General features: G+C 74.0%; 1 protein-coding gene across 1 annotated transcript; it reads left to right on the top strand.

Moving 5' to 3' along the window:
* The first annotated feature begins 592 nt into the window (after window positions 1-592).
* LOC136788339 (valine--tRNA ligase-like) lies at window positions 593-13,322 on the top strand. Its single transcript, XM_066986626.1, is given in 16 exon segments — window positions 593-666; window positions 3,574-3,642; window positions 3,748-3,827; window positions 4,871-4,994; window positions 6,248-6,448; window positions 8,190-8,237; window positions 8,240-8,344; window positions 8,347-8,450; window positions 8,452-8,506; window positions 9,730-9,841; window positions 10,613-10,631; window positions 10,633-10,727; window positions 10,730-10,749; window positions 10,752-10,783; window positions 11,774-11,885; window positions 13,197-13,322. Coding segments are annotated over 16 exon segments (1,368 nt in total). The 5' UTR covers window positions 593-600.
* Window positions 13,323-14,005: the final 683 nt, after the last annotated feature.

Below are 14,005 nucleotides of genomic sequence, written 5' to 3'. Positions count from 1 at the left end.
AGACCTTGGGGGGGGGGTCCCGGGAGAGTGGGGGGGGGGGACTCAGAGACCTGGGGGGGGTCCCAGGGATCGGGGTCCCTCTCAGGAATTAAGGGGGGGGGTCCTGGGGGGGGGTCCCAGGGGGGTGGGGGGAGGGGCTCTTAGGAACCAGTGAGAGCTCCCAGGGATTTGGGGGGTCTCTCAGGAGCCGCGGTTGGGGTCATGCATTTAGGGGGGGGGGGCTCCTGAGGGGGGGGTCCCGAGGAGCCCCGGGGAGGGGGTCCCGAGGCCCCCGGGGGGGGTCCTGAGCGTGCCCCCCCCCCCAGGACCGAGGACCTGGCGCGCTTCTACCCCGGGCACGCTGCTGGAGACGGGCCACGACATCCTCTTCTTCTGGGTGGCGCGCATGGCACATGCTGGTGGCCACGCTGAGCGCTGCACCGAGAGGCGCCTGCCCTTCGGACCCAGGTGGGGGCCGAAGGGGGGGGGGCCGGGGGGGGCCGGGGGGGTTAGCGGGGGCCGGGGACCCCCCCCCCGTGGGGACACCCCCCCCCCCCCCAGGTGAGTGCCCCCCCCGGGGCGCGCACGCCATCGTGCCGGGACGCGCCGCACGGGCGCAAGATGAGCAGAGTCCCTGGGGAACGTCATCCGACCCGCTGGACGTGGTGGGGGGGCATCAGCCTGCAGGTGGGGGGGGGGCTGTGGGGGCCGGGGGGGGTTGTGCCAGGGTCGGGGGGGTTGTGCAAGGGGTCATCGGGGGGGGGGGTTATGGGGTCGGGGGGGGGGTTATTTGGGAGATTCGGGGGGGGGCGCGCAGGGGGGGGTCATGGGGAACGTCATGCGACCTTCGCTGGACGTGGGGGGGGGGCATCAGCCTGCAGGTGGGGGAGGGGGGTGTGGGGCCGGGGGGCGGGGGGGTTGTGGGGTCGGGGGGGGGTTATTTGGGGTTGGGGGGGTTATGGGGGGGATTTAATGGGGTCGTGGGGGGGGTTATGGGGTTATGGGGGATGTATGGGGGTGGGGGGGGGGTTTATGGGGTCGGGGGGGGTTATGGGGGGGTTATGGGGTCGTTGTGGGGGGTTATGGGGTCATCGGGGGGTTATGGGGGAGTTATGGGGTCATGGGGGAACGTCATCTGACCCACTGGATGTGGGGGGGGGCATCCAGCCTGCAGGTGGGGGGGGGGGCTGTGGGGCCGGGAGGGGGTTATGGGGTCGTGGGGGGTTATTTGGGGTCGGGGAAGGGGGGTTATGGGGGTTAATGGGGTGGGGGGGGGGGTTATTTGGGGTTGGGGGGTTATGGGGGTTATGAGGGGTCATGGGGAACGTCATCATTATGGGGTCGTGGGGGGGGGGGGGTTATGGGGGAGTTATGGGGGTCGTGGGGGGGGGGGTTATGGGGTCGGGGGGGGGTTGGCTGGGGTCGGGGGGGGGTTATGGGGTCGGGGGGGGGGTTATGGGGTCATCGGGGGGTTACAGGGGGGTTACGGGGGTCATGGGAGGGGGTTATGGGGGGTTATGGGGGTCATTGGGGGGGTTATGGGGGGGGTTATGGGGTCGTGGGGGGGGGGGTTATGGGGTCATCGGGGGGGGGTTTATGCGGGGGGTTATGGGGTCATGGGGAACGTCATCGACCCGCTGGATGTGGGGGGGGGGGGGGGGCATCAGCCTGCAGGTGGGCGGGTGTTGTGGGGTCGGGGGGGTTATGGGGTCATCGGGGGGGTTATGGGGGGGGTTATGGGGTTTATTTGGGGTTGGGGGGGTTATGGGGGGGTTACGGGGTCATGGGGAACGTCCCATTGACCCGGGGTGGATGTGGGGGGGCATCAGCCTGCAGGCGGGTGGGGGGTTGTGGGGCCGGCCGGGGGGGTTATGGGGTCGTGGGGGGGGGGTTATTTGGGGTTGGGGGGGGGTTATGGGGGGGTTATGGGGTCGTGGGGGGGGTTATGGGGTCATCGGGGGGGGGGTTACGGGGTCATGGGAGGGGGGTTATGGGGGGGCTATGGGGTCATGGGGGGTTGTGGGGGATGTATGGGAGTGGGGGAGGGGGGGGGTTTATGGGGTCGGGGGGGGGGTTATAGGGGCCCGGTGGATGGGGGGGGGTCAGCCTGCAGGTGGGGGGGGTTGTGGGGCCGGGGGGGGGGTTGTGGGGTCCGGGGGGGGGGGGGTCGGTGGGGGTTATGGGGGGGTTATGGGGTCGGGGGGGGGGTTATGGGGGTTACGGGGTCATGGGGAACGTCGTCGACCCGCTGGATGTGGGGGGGGGCATCAGCCTGCAGGTGGGGGGGGGGGTCGGGGGGGGGGGTTATGGGGGGGTTATGGGGTCATCGGGGGTACAGGGTCATGGGGGATTATGGGGGGATGTATGGGGGGGGGTTATGGGGTCGGGGGGGGGTTTTGGGGTCGTGGGGGGGGTTATGGGGTCATTGGAGGGGGGTTATGGGGGGTTATGGGGTCATGGGAGGGTTATGGGGGGGTTGCGGGGTCATGGGGAACGTCATCGACCCGGTGGATGTTGGGGGGGGGGGGCATCAGCCTGCAGGTGGGGGGGGGTTGTGGGGTCGGGGGGGAGCTTTTTGGGGTCGGTGGGGGTTATGGGGGGTTATGGGGTCATGGGAGGGGGGTTATTTGGGGTTGGGGGGGTTATGGGGGGTTACGGGGTGTCAGGTGGATGGGGGGGGGGGGTCATGGTGGGGGGGTTGTGGGGTTGGGGGGGGGGGTCGGGGGGGGGGGGGGTTATGGGGTCATCGGGGGGGGTTATGGGGGGGTTACGGGGTCATGGGGGAACGTCATCGACCCGGTGGATGTTGGGGGGGGGGGGCATCAGCCTGCAGGTGGGGGGGGGTTGTGGGGCCGGGAGGGGGTTATGGGGTCGTGGGGGGTTATTTGGGGTTGGGGGGTTATGGGGGGGTTACGGGGTCATGGGGGGGGGGTTGTGGGGTTGGGGGGGGGTTAGGGGTCATCGGGGGGGGGGTTATGGGGGGTTACGGGGTCATGGGGAACGTCATCGACCCGGTGGATGGGGGGCATCAGCCTGCAGGTGGGGGGGGGTTGTGGGGTTGGGGGGGGGCTTGTGGGGTCGGGGGGGTTGTGGGGGGTCGGGGGGGTTATGGGGTCATCGGAGGTTATGGGGGGTTACGGAGGTCATGGGGAACGTCATCGACCCGGTGGATAAGGGGGGGCATCAGCCTGCAGGTGGGGGGAGGTTGTGGGGTCGGGGGGGGTTATGGGGCCGGGGGGCTTTTTTGGGGTCGGGGGGGGGGGTTATGGGGTCATCGGGGGGGGCACAGGGGGGTTACGGGGTCATGGGAGGGGGTTATGGGGGGGCTATGGGGTCATGGGGGGGGTTACGGGGGATGTATGGGGTGCGGGGGGGGATTTAAAGTGGGGGGGGGGGTTATAGGGTCGGGGGGGGTTGTGGGGTCGGGGGGGTTTATGGGGTCGTGGGGGTTGTGGGGTCGGGGGGGGTTATGGGGTGGGGGGTTATGGGGTCGTGGGGGGGGTTGTGGGGTCGTGGGGGGGGGTTACGTGGGGTCGGGGGGGGTTACGGGGGGCTTTTGGGGGCCACCCACCCTTTGTGCCCCCCCCCCCCCAGGGCCTCCACGAGCAGCTGGAGAGCAGCAACCTGGAGCCGGCCGAGCTGGAGCGGGCGCGGGAGGGGCAGGTACGGGACGGGGGGGGGGGGGATTTGGGGGGGGGGAGGAAGGGATTTGGGGGGGGGGCACAGCCCTCACCCCCCCCCCCCCATCTGTGTGTCCCCCCCCCCAGAAAGCGGGACTTCCCCAACGGGATCCCCGAGTGCGGCACGGACGCGCTGCGCTTCGCCCTCTGCGCCTACACCGCGCAGGGTGAGCCCCACCCGGCCCCCCGGCCCCAAATAACCCCCCCGGCCCCAAATAACCCCCCCAGCACCCAATAACCCCCCCGGCCCTAAATGACCCCCCAGGCCCCAAATAACCCCCCAGGCCCCAAATAACCCCCCAAACCCCAAATAACCCCCCAACCCCAAATAACCCCCCAGGCCCCAAATAACCCCCCCCCCCAGTCCCCAAATGACCCCCCGGGCCCCAGGCAACCCCCCGGCCCTAAATGACCCCCAATAACCCCCCGGCCCTAAATGACCCCCCAGGCCCCAAATAACCCCCAGGCCCCAAATGACCCCCCAGGCCCCAAATAACCCCCCCAGTCCCCAAATGACCCCCCCAGGCCCCAAATAACCCCCCGGCCCCTAAATGACCCCCCAGGCCCCAAATGACCCCCCGGCCCTAAATAACCCCCCGGCCCCAGATGACCCCCGGCCTAAATGACCCCCCGCCCCAAATAACCCCCCAGCCCCAGACCCCCAGGCCCCCAGATGACCCCCTCCAGCCCCCAAAGAATCCTCCCCAAGACCCCCCGGGACCCCCGGCTCCCCCAGATGACCCCCCGAGCCCCCGACCCCCCTGATGACCCCCTGAGCCCCCCGACCCCCCCGTGACCCCCCCGGCTCCCCCAGATGACCCCAGCCCCCGACCCCCCGTGACCCCCAGAGCCCCCAAGCCCCCCAGATGACCCCCAAAGCCCCCCGCCCCCCTGTGACCCCCTGCCCCCCCTGTGACCCCCCGGCTCCCCCAGATGACCCCCCAAGCCCCCAACCCCCAGATGACCCCCCAGACCCCCCTGTGACCCCCCTGCCCCCCCCCGTGACCCCCCCGGCTCCCCCAGTGCCCCCAGATGACCCCCAAAGCCCCCTGAGCCCCCCGTGACGCCCCCCGTGACTGCCCCCCAAGCCCCCAAAGCCCCCCAACCCCCCGTGACCCCCCCCAAGCCCCCCAACCCCCCGTGACCCCCAAAAGCCCCCCAAGCCCCCGACCCCCCCGTGACCCCCCGCGCCCCCCCCCGGCTCCCGCGGGCCGCGACATCAACCTGGACGTGGGGCGGGTGCTGGGCTACCGGCACTTCTGCAACAAGGTGTGGAACGGGCGCGCTTCACCCTGCGGGCGCTGGGACCCGAATACCGGCCCCCCGGGGCTGCAGGTGGGTGACCCCCCCCCCCCCCCCATAGGGTCAGGACCCCATGGGGTCAGGACCCCCTTATAGGGTCAGGACCCCCCTTTATAGGATTGGGACCCCCTCTGTGGGGCTGGGACCCCCACCTGGACCCCCCCCCCATGCGTTTGGGACCCCCCATGGGGCTGGGACCCCCTTTATGGGGTCAGGACCCCCCCTTATAGGGTCAGGACCCCTTTGTAGGGTCCGGACCCCCTTTGTAGGATTGGGACCCCCCATGCATTTGGGACCCCCCCGGTGGGTTTGGGACCCCCTTTATAGGGTCAGGACCCCCCTTATAGGATTGGGACCCCCCATGTGGGACCCCCTCTGTGGGGCTGGGACCCCCACGTGGGTTTGGGCCCCCGTCCGGCCTTTGGGTGCCCTCCATGGGGCCGGGACCTCTCCGTGCCGGGTGTGTGTGGGGGGGGGGGGGGTGCTGCGGGGCGGCCCCCCATAGCCGCGGGGTGCCCCCCGTGCCCCCCCCATAGCCTCGGTGCCCCCTGTGCCCCCCCTGTCCCCCCCCCCAATAGCCTCGGGTGCCCCCCCCCTCCCATAGCCGCGGTGCCCCCCCCCACACCCCATAGCCTCGGTGCCCCCCCGTGCCCCCCGGTGCCCCCCCCATAGCCTCGGTGCCCCCCCGTGCCCCCCCCAATACTTGGTGCCCCCCGTCCACCCCCATAGCCGTGGGTGCCCCCCATGCCCCCACTGCCCCCCGTGTCTCCCATTGCCCCCCGTGCCCCCCGGTGCCCCCCCGCGCCCGTGCCCCGGTGCCCCCCCCCCTGTGTCCCCCGATGCCCCCCCCTCGGTGCCCCCCCGTGCTCCCAATACTCGGTGCCCCCCATCCCCCCCAACACTCGGTGCCCCCCCCAGCCCCCCACGGTGCCCCCCGTGCCCCCCCCCCCCAATGCCTCGCCCCCCCCACCCGGTGCCCCCCCACCTGCGTGCCCCCCACCCGGTGCCCCCCCCCCCACGCACCCCGTGCCCCCCCCATGCCCCCCCCCACCCGGTGCCCCCCCCCCCATGCCCCCGTGCCCCCCCCCCGCCCCCCCCCACGGTGCCCCCTCCGTCCCCCCCACACCCACATGCCCCCCCAAGTGCCCCCCCCGCAGTGCCCCCCCGTGTGCCCCCCACCGCCGGTGCCCCCCTGCCCCCCCCACGCGGTGCCCCCCCGCCCCCCATGCCCCCCCCGTGCCCCCCCCCCCGTGCTGCCCCCCCACGCCGTGCCCCCCCCCCCCCAGGTGCGGGGCCGGCCGGGCCCCGCGGAGCGCTGGGTGCGGAGCCGCCTGAGCCGCGCCGTGGCCGCCTGCGGGGCCGCGCTCGAGGCCTTCGACTTCCCCGCGGCCACCGGCGCCGTGCACGGCTTCTGGCTCTACGACCTCTGCGACGTCTACCTGGGGGGGTATGGGGGGGACGGGGGGGGGGGTATGGGGGGGGGGGGTGTGGGGGGGGCGGGGGGGTATGGGGGGGGTATGGGGGGGGACGGGGGGGGGTATGGGGGGGGACAGGGGGGTATGGGGGGGGGACAGGGGGGGGGTATGGGGGGGGTATGGGGGGGGTATGGGGGGGGGTATGGGGGGGGGTATGGGGGGACATGGGGGGTATGGGGGGTGTGGGGGCGGGGGGGGTTATGGGGGGGTATGGGGGGGACAGGGGGGTGGGGGGGGTATGGGGCCGGGGGGGCCGGGGGGGTATGGGGGGGTATGGGGGGGTATGGGGGGGTACGGGGGGTATGGGGGGCTTATGGGGGGGTGGGGGGGGTGGGGGGGGGGGTATAGGGAGTGGGGGGCTTAAACGGGGGTTATGGGGTGCCGGGGGGTTATGGGGGGGGGTATGGGGGCAGAGGGGGCTTAATGGGGGAGTGTGGGGGGGTATGGGGGGTATGGGGGGGGATGGGGGCAGGGGGGTTATGGGGCGGGGGGGGGCCTGGGGGTGGTTATGGGGGTGTATGGGGCGGGGGGGCTTAATGGGGGGTGGTGGGGGGTACGGGGGGGGTATGGGGGTGTGGGGGGGGGGTGGGGGGGGGGGGGGTACGGGGGGGGGGTATGGGGGGGTATGGGGGCGAGGGAGGTGTGGGGGGAGTTATGGGGGCGGGGGGGCTTAAGCGGAGCTTATGGGGCCGGGGGGGGTGTGGGGGGCGGGGGTGGAGTGTGGGGGGGGTATCGGGGGTATGGGGATGGGGGGGTTATGGGGGCGGGGGTGACGGGGGGGATGTGGGGGGGTATGGGGGCTTATGGGGGTGTGGGGGGGTATGGGGGCGGCGGGGGGCTTAACGGGGGGTTATGGGGGGGGGGGTACGGGGGGGGGTACGGGGGGGTATGGTGGGGTATGGGGGGGTACGGGGGCGGGGGGGTGGGGGTTGCAGGGGGGGTATGGGGGGGGTGGGGGGGGGGGGCTTAACGGGGGTTATGGGGGGGGGCAGAGGGGTTATGGGGGCGGGGGGGTTATGGGATGGGGGGGACAGGGGGGGGTTATGGGGATGGGGGATATGGGGGTGGGGGGCTTGGGGGTCGGGGGGGGGGGTATGGGGGCGGGGGGTATGGGGATGGGGGGTTATGGGGGCATCAGGGGGGGGGTTATGGGGGCGGGGGGGGAGGCCCAAGGGGGCAGGGGGGGGACAGGGGGGGTTATGGGGGATGGGGGGGGGGCAGGGGGGGGTTATGGGGGCAGGGGGGTCTTAAGGGGAGTTATGGGGGTGGGGGGGCTGGCGGGGGCGGGGGGGACGGGGGGTTATGGGGATGGGGGGGGGGTTATGGGGGGCAGGGGGGCTTAAGGGGGGTTATGGGGGATGGGGGGACGGGGGGTTATGGGGCCGGGGGGGGAACGGGGGGTTATGGGGATGGGGGGGCTTAAGGGGGGGTTATGGGGCCGGGGGGGGTTATGGGGGCTGAGGCCTATAGGGACATGGGGGGGGGACGGTGGGGTTATAGGGGCGGGGGGGGTTATGGGGACACGGGGGGTCATAGGGACAATGAGGGGGTTGTGGGGGCATGGGGGGGGTTATGGGGGCGGGGGGGGCAGGGGCTGTTGCCGGAGTGGAGGTTGGGGGGGGGGGGTTATAAGGATCTGGGGGGGTCGCGGGGACAGGGAGGGAGTCTCGGGGAGCTGGGGTGACACGGGGGGGGGCAGGGGGGGTGACACGGGGCCACGTCGCCCCCCCTCACTCCTCCCCCCCCCCCGGAGTGCGTGAAGCCGCTGCTGGCCCGGGCGGCCGCCGGGAGCGGCGAGAGCGGAGCCGGGGGGGGACGGAGGGCGGCGAGGAAGAGGAGGCCGAGGCCGAGGCCCAGCCCGAGGCCGAAGGCGATGAAGATGAGGAGGAGGAGGAGGAGGTGGGGCGCGGGCGCTGGCGGCGCGGGACACGCTGCTGCTGTGCGCCGAGGCCGGGCTGCGCCTGCTGGCGCCCTTCATGCCCTTCCTCAGCGAGGAGCTCTGGCAGCGCCTGCCCCGCGCCCCCCGCCCCCCCCAGCGTCTGCGTCTGCCCCTTCCCGGACCCCCAGCAGGTGAGGGCGGGGGGGCCCCAACCCCCCCCCCCCATTGCCGTGTGTCCCCTCCCCCTCCTGGGACCCCCCACCCCGAGCTCCCCCCAATTGCCGTGTGCCCCCCCTCATTGCTGGGTGCCCCCCCCCCCACCCCCCGTGCCCCCCCTCATTGCTGTGGGACCCCCTGCCCCCCATCCATTGCCATGTGCCCCCCCACCCCCATGCCCCCCCATTGCCGTGTGCCCCCCCCTTCCTGGGACCCCCCCCCTGGGATCCCCATTGCCGTGTGCCCCCCACCCCCATGCCCCCGGCCCCACCGTGTGCCCCCCCCCTTCCTGGGACCCCCCCCAGGACCCCCCCCGTTGCCGTGTGCCCCCCCCCATTGCAGTGTGCCACCCCCCCCATGCCCCCCCCCATTGCTGTGTGCCCCCCCCCTTCCTGGGACCCCCCAGGACCCCCCCCATTGCCGTGTGCCCCCCATTGCTGTGAGCCCCCCCCGGGACCCCCCTCATTGCCGTGTGCCCCCGTGATTGCCCCCCCCCCCGAAGCCCCCCCCCCCCCCCGTCGTGTACCCCCCTCGTTCTGTGCCCCCCTTCCTGTGCCCCCCATGCCCCCCCCCCCCTCATTGCCGTGTGCCCCCCCCCCCCCCCATTGCCGTGTGCCCCCCCCCCCCCTTCCTGGGACCCCCCCCGGGACCCCCCCTCTCATTGCCGTGTGCCCCCCGTGTGCCCCCCCCCCCCCTTCATTGCCGTGTGCCCCCCCCCCTTCCTGGGACCCCCCCCCCGGGATCCCCCTCATTGCCGTGTGCCCCCCCACCCCATGCCCCCATTGCCCCCGTGTGCCCCCCCTTCCTGGGACCCCCTCGGGACCCCCCCATTGCCGTGTGCCCCCCTCAGCCGTGTGCCCCCCCCGTAGACCCCCCCCCACATTGCCGTGTGCCCCCCCCTTCCTGGGACCCCCCCGGACCCCCCCCCATTGCCGTGTGCCCCCCCCTTCCTGAGAACCCCCCCTGGGACCCCCCCCCCCATTGCCGTGTGCCCCCCCCCTTCCTGGACCCCCCCCGGGACCCCCCTCATTGCCGTGTGCCCCCCCCCTTCCCGTGTGCCCCCCCCCTCACTGGGGAGGGAGGGGTGTCTGGGGTCGGTGCCCCCCCCCGGCCGTGCCCCCCAAGCTCTCCCCCCCCCCCATGGCCCTGTGCCCCCCCCCTCTGGCCGTGCCCCCCCCCTGGCCGTGCCCCCCCCCAGTTCTGCTGGCAGGACCCCGAGCTGGAGGCCGCCATGGAGTTCGTGCTGGGCGCCGCGCGGGCGCTGCGGGGCCTGCGGCAGCAGCACGGCCTCACCCGCTGCCGGCCCCCATGTGAGGGGGGGTTGTACGGGGGGGGGGCCGGGGGGGGGGTCGGGGGGGGGGCTGGGGGGGTCGGGGGGGGGGTTGGGGTCACGGGGGGCTATGGGGGGCTGGGGGGGTTCGGGGGGTTGGGGGGGGGCCTATGGGGGGGGGGGGGTTGGGGAAGGGGCGTGGGGGCTGAGAGTGGGGGTGGGGGGGGACGTGGGGAGGGGCCTGGGGGGGCTGGGGGGGTCGCAGAGGTGGATGGGGGGTCTTGGGGGGGCTGCAGAGGGCTTACGGGGGGGGGGTTGGTGTGGGGGGCTGGGGGGGGGGTGTGGGGAGGCTGGGGGTTACGGGGGGTGTGGGGGTTATGGGGCCTGGGGGGGTTATGGGGGCCTGGGGGTCACGGGGTGGATGGGGGGGTCTTGTGGGGGTCCTGGGGTATGGGGGGGGGTCCTTGGGGGGGTTATGGGGGGTGGAGGGCCTGGGGGGGGGGGTTATGGGGGGCCTGGGGGGTCCGGGGGGGGGTCCTGGGGGCTGGGGGGGGCTGGGGGTCCTGGGGGGGTTACGGGGGGGGGCTGGGGGGGGGGGCTGGGGGTCCTGGGGGGGTCCTGGGGGCTGGGGGGGGGGTCTGGGGGTCCTGGGGGGGTCCTGGGGGCTGGGGGGGGGGGTCCTGGTGGGGACTGGGGAGGGGAGCGGGGGAGGGGTCCTGGCGAGGTCCTGGGGGCGTTATTGGGGGGGGGGTTCTGGGGGGGGGGGTCCCCGCCCCCGGGGGGGCTCTGACCTCCCCCCCCCCCCCCCCAGGCTTCCTGCAGTGCCCCCCGGGCCCTGGGCGCAGCAGGCGCGGCGCTGCGGGCGCTGCTGCGGGCGCTGGGCTCGGTGGGGGCCGTGCGGGTGCTGGGCGAGGGCGAGCGGCCCCCCCCGGCTGCGCCGTCGCCGTCCGCCCTCCGAGCGCTGCACCGTGCACCTGCTGCTGCCGGTGAGGGGGGCAACCGGGGGGGGGCCCTGGGGGTCCTGAACTCCTTGGGGGGGCCTGGGGCTGGGGGTCCTGAACCTGGGGGGGTCCTGAACCCCTGGGGGGGGTCCTGAATCCCTAGGGGGGGGTCCTGAAACCCCTGGGGGGCTCCCAGTCCCTTGGGGGTCCCAGAACCCCTGGGGGGGTCCTGAATCCCTGGGGGGGGGTCCAGTCCCTTGGGGGGTCCCGAACCCCTGGGGGGGTCCCAACCCCTGGGGGGGTCCTGAACCCTGGGGGGGTCCTGAACCCTTGGGGGGGTCCTGAACTCCCTAGGGGGTCCTGAACTCATTGGGGGGGGTCCCAGTCCCTTGGGGGGGTCCCTGAACCCCTCTGGGGGGGTCTCAGCCTCATTGGGGGGGGGTCCCAGTCCCTTGGGGGGGGTCTGAACCCCTGCCGGGGTGTGGGGGGGGTCTCAGTCCCTTGGGGGGGTCCTGAACCCCTGGGGGGGGTCCTGAACTCCTTGGGGGGGGGGTCCTGAACCCCTGGGGGTCCTGAACTCCTTGGGGGGGTCCTGAACCCCCGGGGGGGTCCTGAATTCATTGGGGGGTCCCAGTCCCTTGGGGGGGGGTCCTGAACCCCTGGGGGGGGTCCTGAAGTCCTTGGGGGGGGGTCCTGAACCCCTGGGGGGTCCAAAATGGGGTCATTGGGGGGGGTCCTGAATCCCTCTGGGGGGGTCTTGGTCCCTTGGGGGGGTCCTGAACCCCTGGGGGGGTTCTCAGTCCCTCGTGGGGGGGGGTCTCAATCCTGGGGGGGGTCCAAAATAAGGTCTGGGGGGGTTGAATCCTGGGGGGGGGTCTCAGCCTCATGGGGGGTCCCAGTCCCTTGGGGGGGGTCTGAACCACCCTGCGGGGGCTCTGGAGCCCCTCTGGGGGGGGGGTCTCCCATCCCCTATGGGGGTCTTCCCCCCCCCCGGGGGGCGCTCTGGCGTTGTGCCCCCCCCGTGCCCCCAGGGGCAGCCGGCCCCCCCACCGCGAGCTGGAGCGCCTGGGGGCGCGGCGCCAGGAGCTGCAGCGGCTGCGGGAGCGGCTGCGGGAGCGCCGGGGGGCCGGCTACGCCCAGAAGGTGCCCCCCACGTGCAGGAGGCCGACGCCGCCAAGGTGGGGGGCTGGGGGGGCTGGGGGGGGGGGGGCTTATGGGGCTGGGGGGGGGGGGGGCTTGGGGGGGGGTCTTATGGGGCTGGGGGGGGGGGGGGAGCTGGGGAGGGTCTTATGGGGCTGGGGGGGGCTGGGGGGGGGGGCTGGGGGGGTCTTATGGGGCTGGGGGGCTTGGGGGGGGGGGGGTCTTATGGGGCTGGGGGGGGGCTGGGGGCTGGGGAGGGTCTTATGGGGCTGGGGGGGGGGCTGGGGGGGGGGGCTTGGGGGGGGGTCTTATGGGGCTGGGGGGGGCTGGGGGGGGCCCTTATGGGGCTGGGGGGGGGGGCTTGGGGGGGGGGGGTTCTTATGGGGCTGGGGGGGGGACTGGGGGGGTCTTATGGGGGCTGGGGGGGGGGGCCGGGGGGGTCTTATGGGGCTGGGGGGGGGGGGCTGGGGGGTCTTATGGGGCTGGGGGGGGGCTTGGGGGGGGCTTATGGGGCTGGGGGGGCCCGGGGGGGGTTTTATGGGGCTGGGGGGGCTTGGGGGGGTCTTATGGGGCTGGGGGGCTTGGGGGGGCTTGGGGGGGTCTTATGGGGCTGGGGGGGCTGGGGGCTTGGGGGGGGTCTTATGGGGCTGGGGGGGCTGGGGGGGTCTTATGGGGCTGGGGGGGGCTGGGGGGGGTCTTATGGGGCTGGGGGGGGGGCTGGGGGGGTCTTATGGGGCTGGGGGGGCTGGGGGGGTCTTATGGGGCTGGGGGGGGGGGGGGGGCTTTATGGGGCTGGGGGGGCTTGGGGGGGTCTTATGGGGCTGGGGGGGCTTGGGGGGGTCTTATGGGGCTGGGGGGGCTGGGCTTGGCGGCTTGGGGGGGGGGTCTTATGGGGCTGGGGGGGGGGGGGGTCTTATGGGGCTGGGGGGAGCTTGGGGGGGGTCTTATGGGGCTGGGGGGGCTGGGGGGGGGGGGGCTGGGGGGTCTTATGGGGCTGGGGGGGGCTGGGGGGGGGGGGTCTTATGGGGCTGGGGGGGGCCCGGGGGGGGCTGGGGGGGGGGTCTGGGGTTTGGAGGGGTCCTGGGGGAAGGGGGGCCGGGGGGGTTCTAGGGTTCGGGGGGGGGTCCTGGGGGTCCTATGGGGTTTGGGGAGGGCCTGGTGTCATGGGGGGGGGGTCCTGAGGCGGGGGGGTCCGGGGGGGGTGTTGGGGTTGGGGGGCTGGAAGGGGTTTGGGGGGGGGGGGGGGTCTGGGGGTTTTGGGGGGGGGCACTGGGGGGGGGTCCCCAAAATAACCCCCCCCCCCACCCTCCCCAGCTGGCGCAGACGGAGGCGGAGCTGCAGAAGGTTCTGGAAGCGGAGGAGCTGCTGCGGGGGGGTGCTGAGACCCCCGGACCCCGGGACCCCGGGACCCCCCCGGGACCCCCCCAGAGCCCCCATTAAAGGCGTCCTCAGCACCCGGAGCTGCTCCTGGGGGGGGGGGGGGGGGGCCGCGTTGCCGGGCAACGGGGAGGGGCGGGGCCAATGAGGGAGGGGCGGGGCCAATGAGGGAGGGGCGGGGGCCAATGAGGGAGGGGGCGGGGTCAATGGGGGAGGGGCGGGGCCAATGGGGGAGGGGCGGGGCCAATGGGGGAGGGGCGGGGCTTGGGGCGGGGGTGGCCGGCTGCCATGGCAACGCGGTGGGGCGGGGGCTGGGCCCTGAGGCCCAGTGCTCCCAGTACCTCCCAGTGCCCCCAGTACCCCCCAGTGCCCCCAGTACCCCCCAGTACCTCCCAGTACCTCCCAGTGTGCTCCGGTACCTCCCCAGTACTCCCAGTACCACCATCTCCCAGTATCTTCCAGTACCCCCAGTACCCCCAGTGCTCCCAGTGTGCTCCGGCACCTCCCAGTACTCCCAGTACCACCATCTCCCAGTATGTTCCAGTGCCCCCAGTACCCCCAGTACCTCCCAGTGTGCTCCGGTACCTCCCAGTACTCCCAGTACCACCATCTCCCAGTATGTTCCAGTGCCCCCAGTACCCCCAGTACCTCCCAGTGCTCCCAGTGTGCTCCGGTACCTCCCAGTACTCCCAGTACCACCATCTCCCAGTATCTTCCAGTACCCCCAGTACCCCCAGTGCTCCCAG

This window comes from Anser cygnoides, chromosome 35 (genome assembly GCF_040182565.1).
Source record: "Anser cygnoides isolate HZ-2024a breed goose chromosome 35, Taihu_goose_T2T_genome, whole genome shotgun sequence".
Taxonomy (NCBI): domain Eukaryota; kingdom Metazoa; phylum Chordata; class Aves; order Anseriformes; family Anatidae; genus Anser; species Anser cygnoides.
This window is presented reverse-complemented; position numbering and strand designations above follow the sequence as displayed.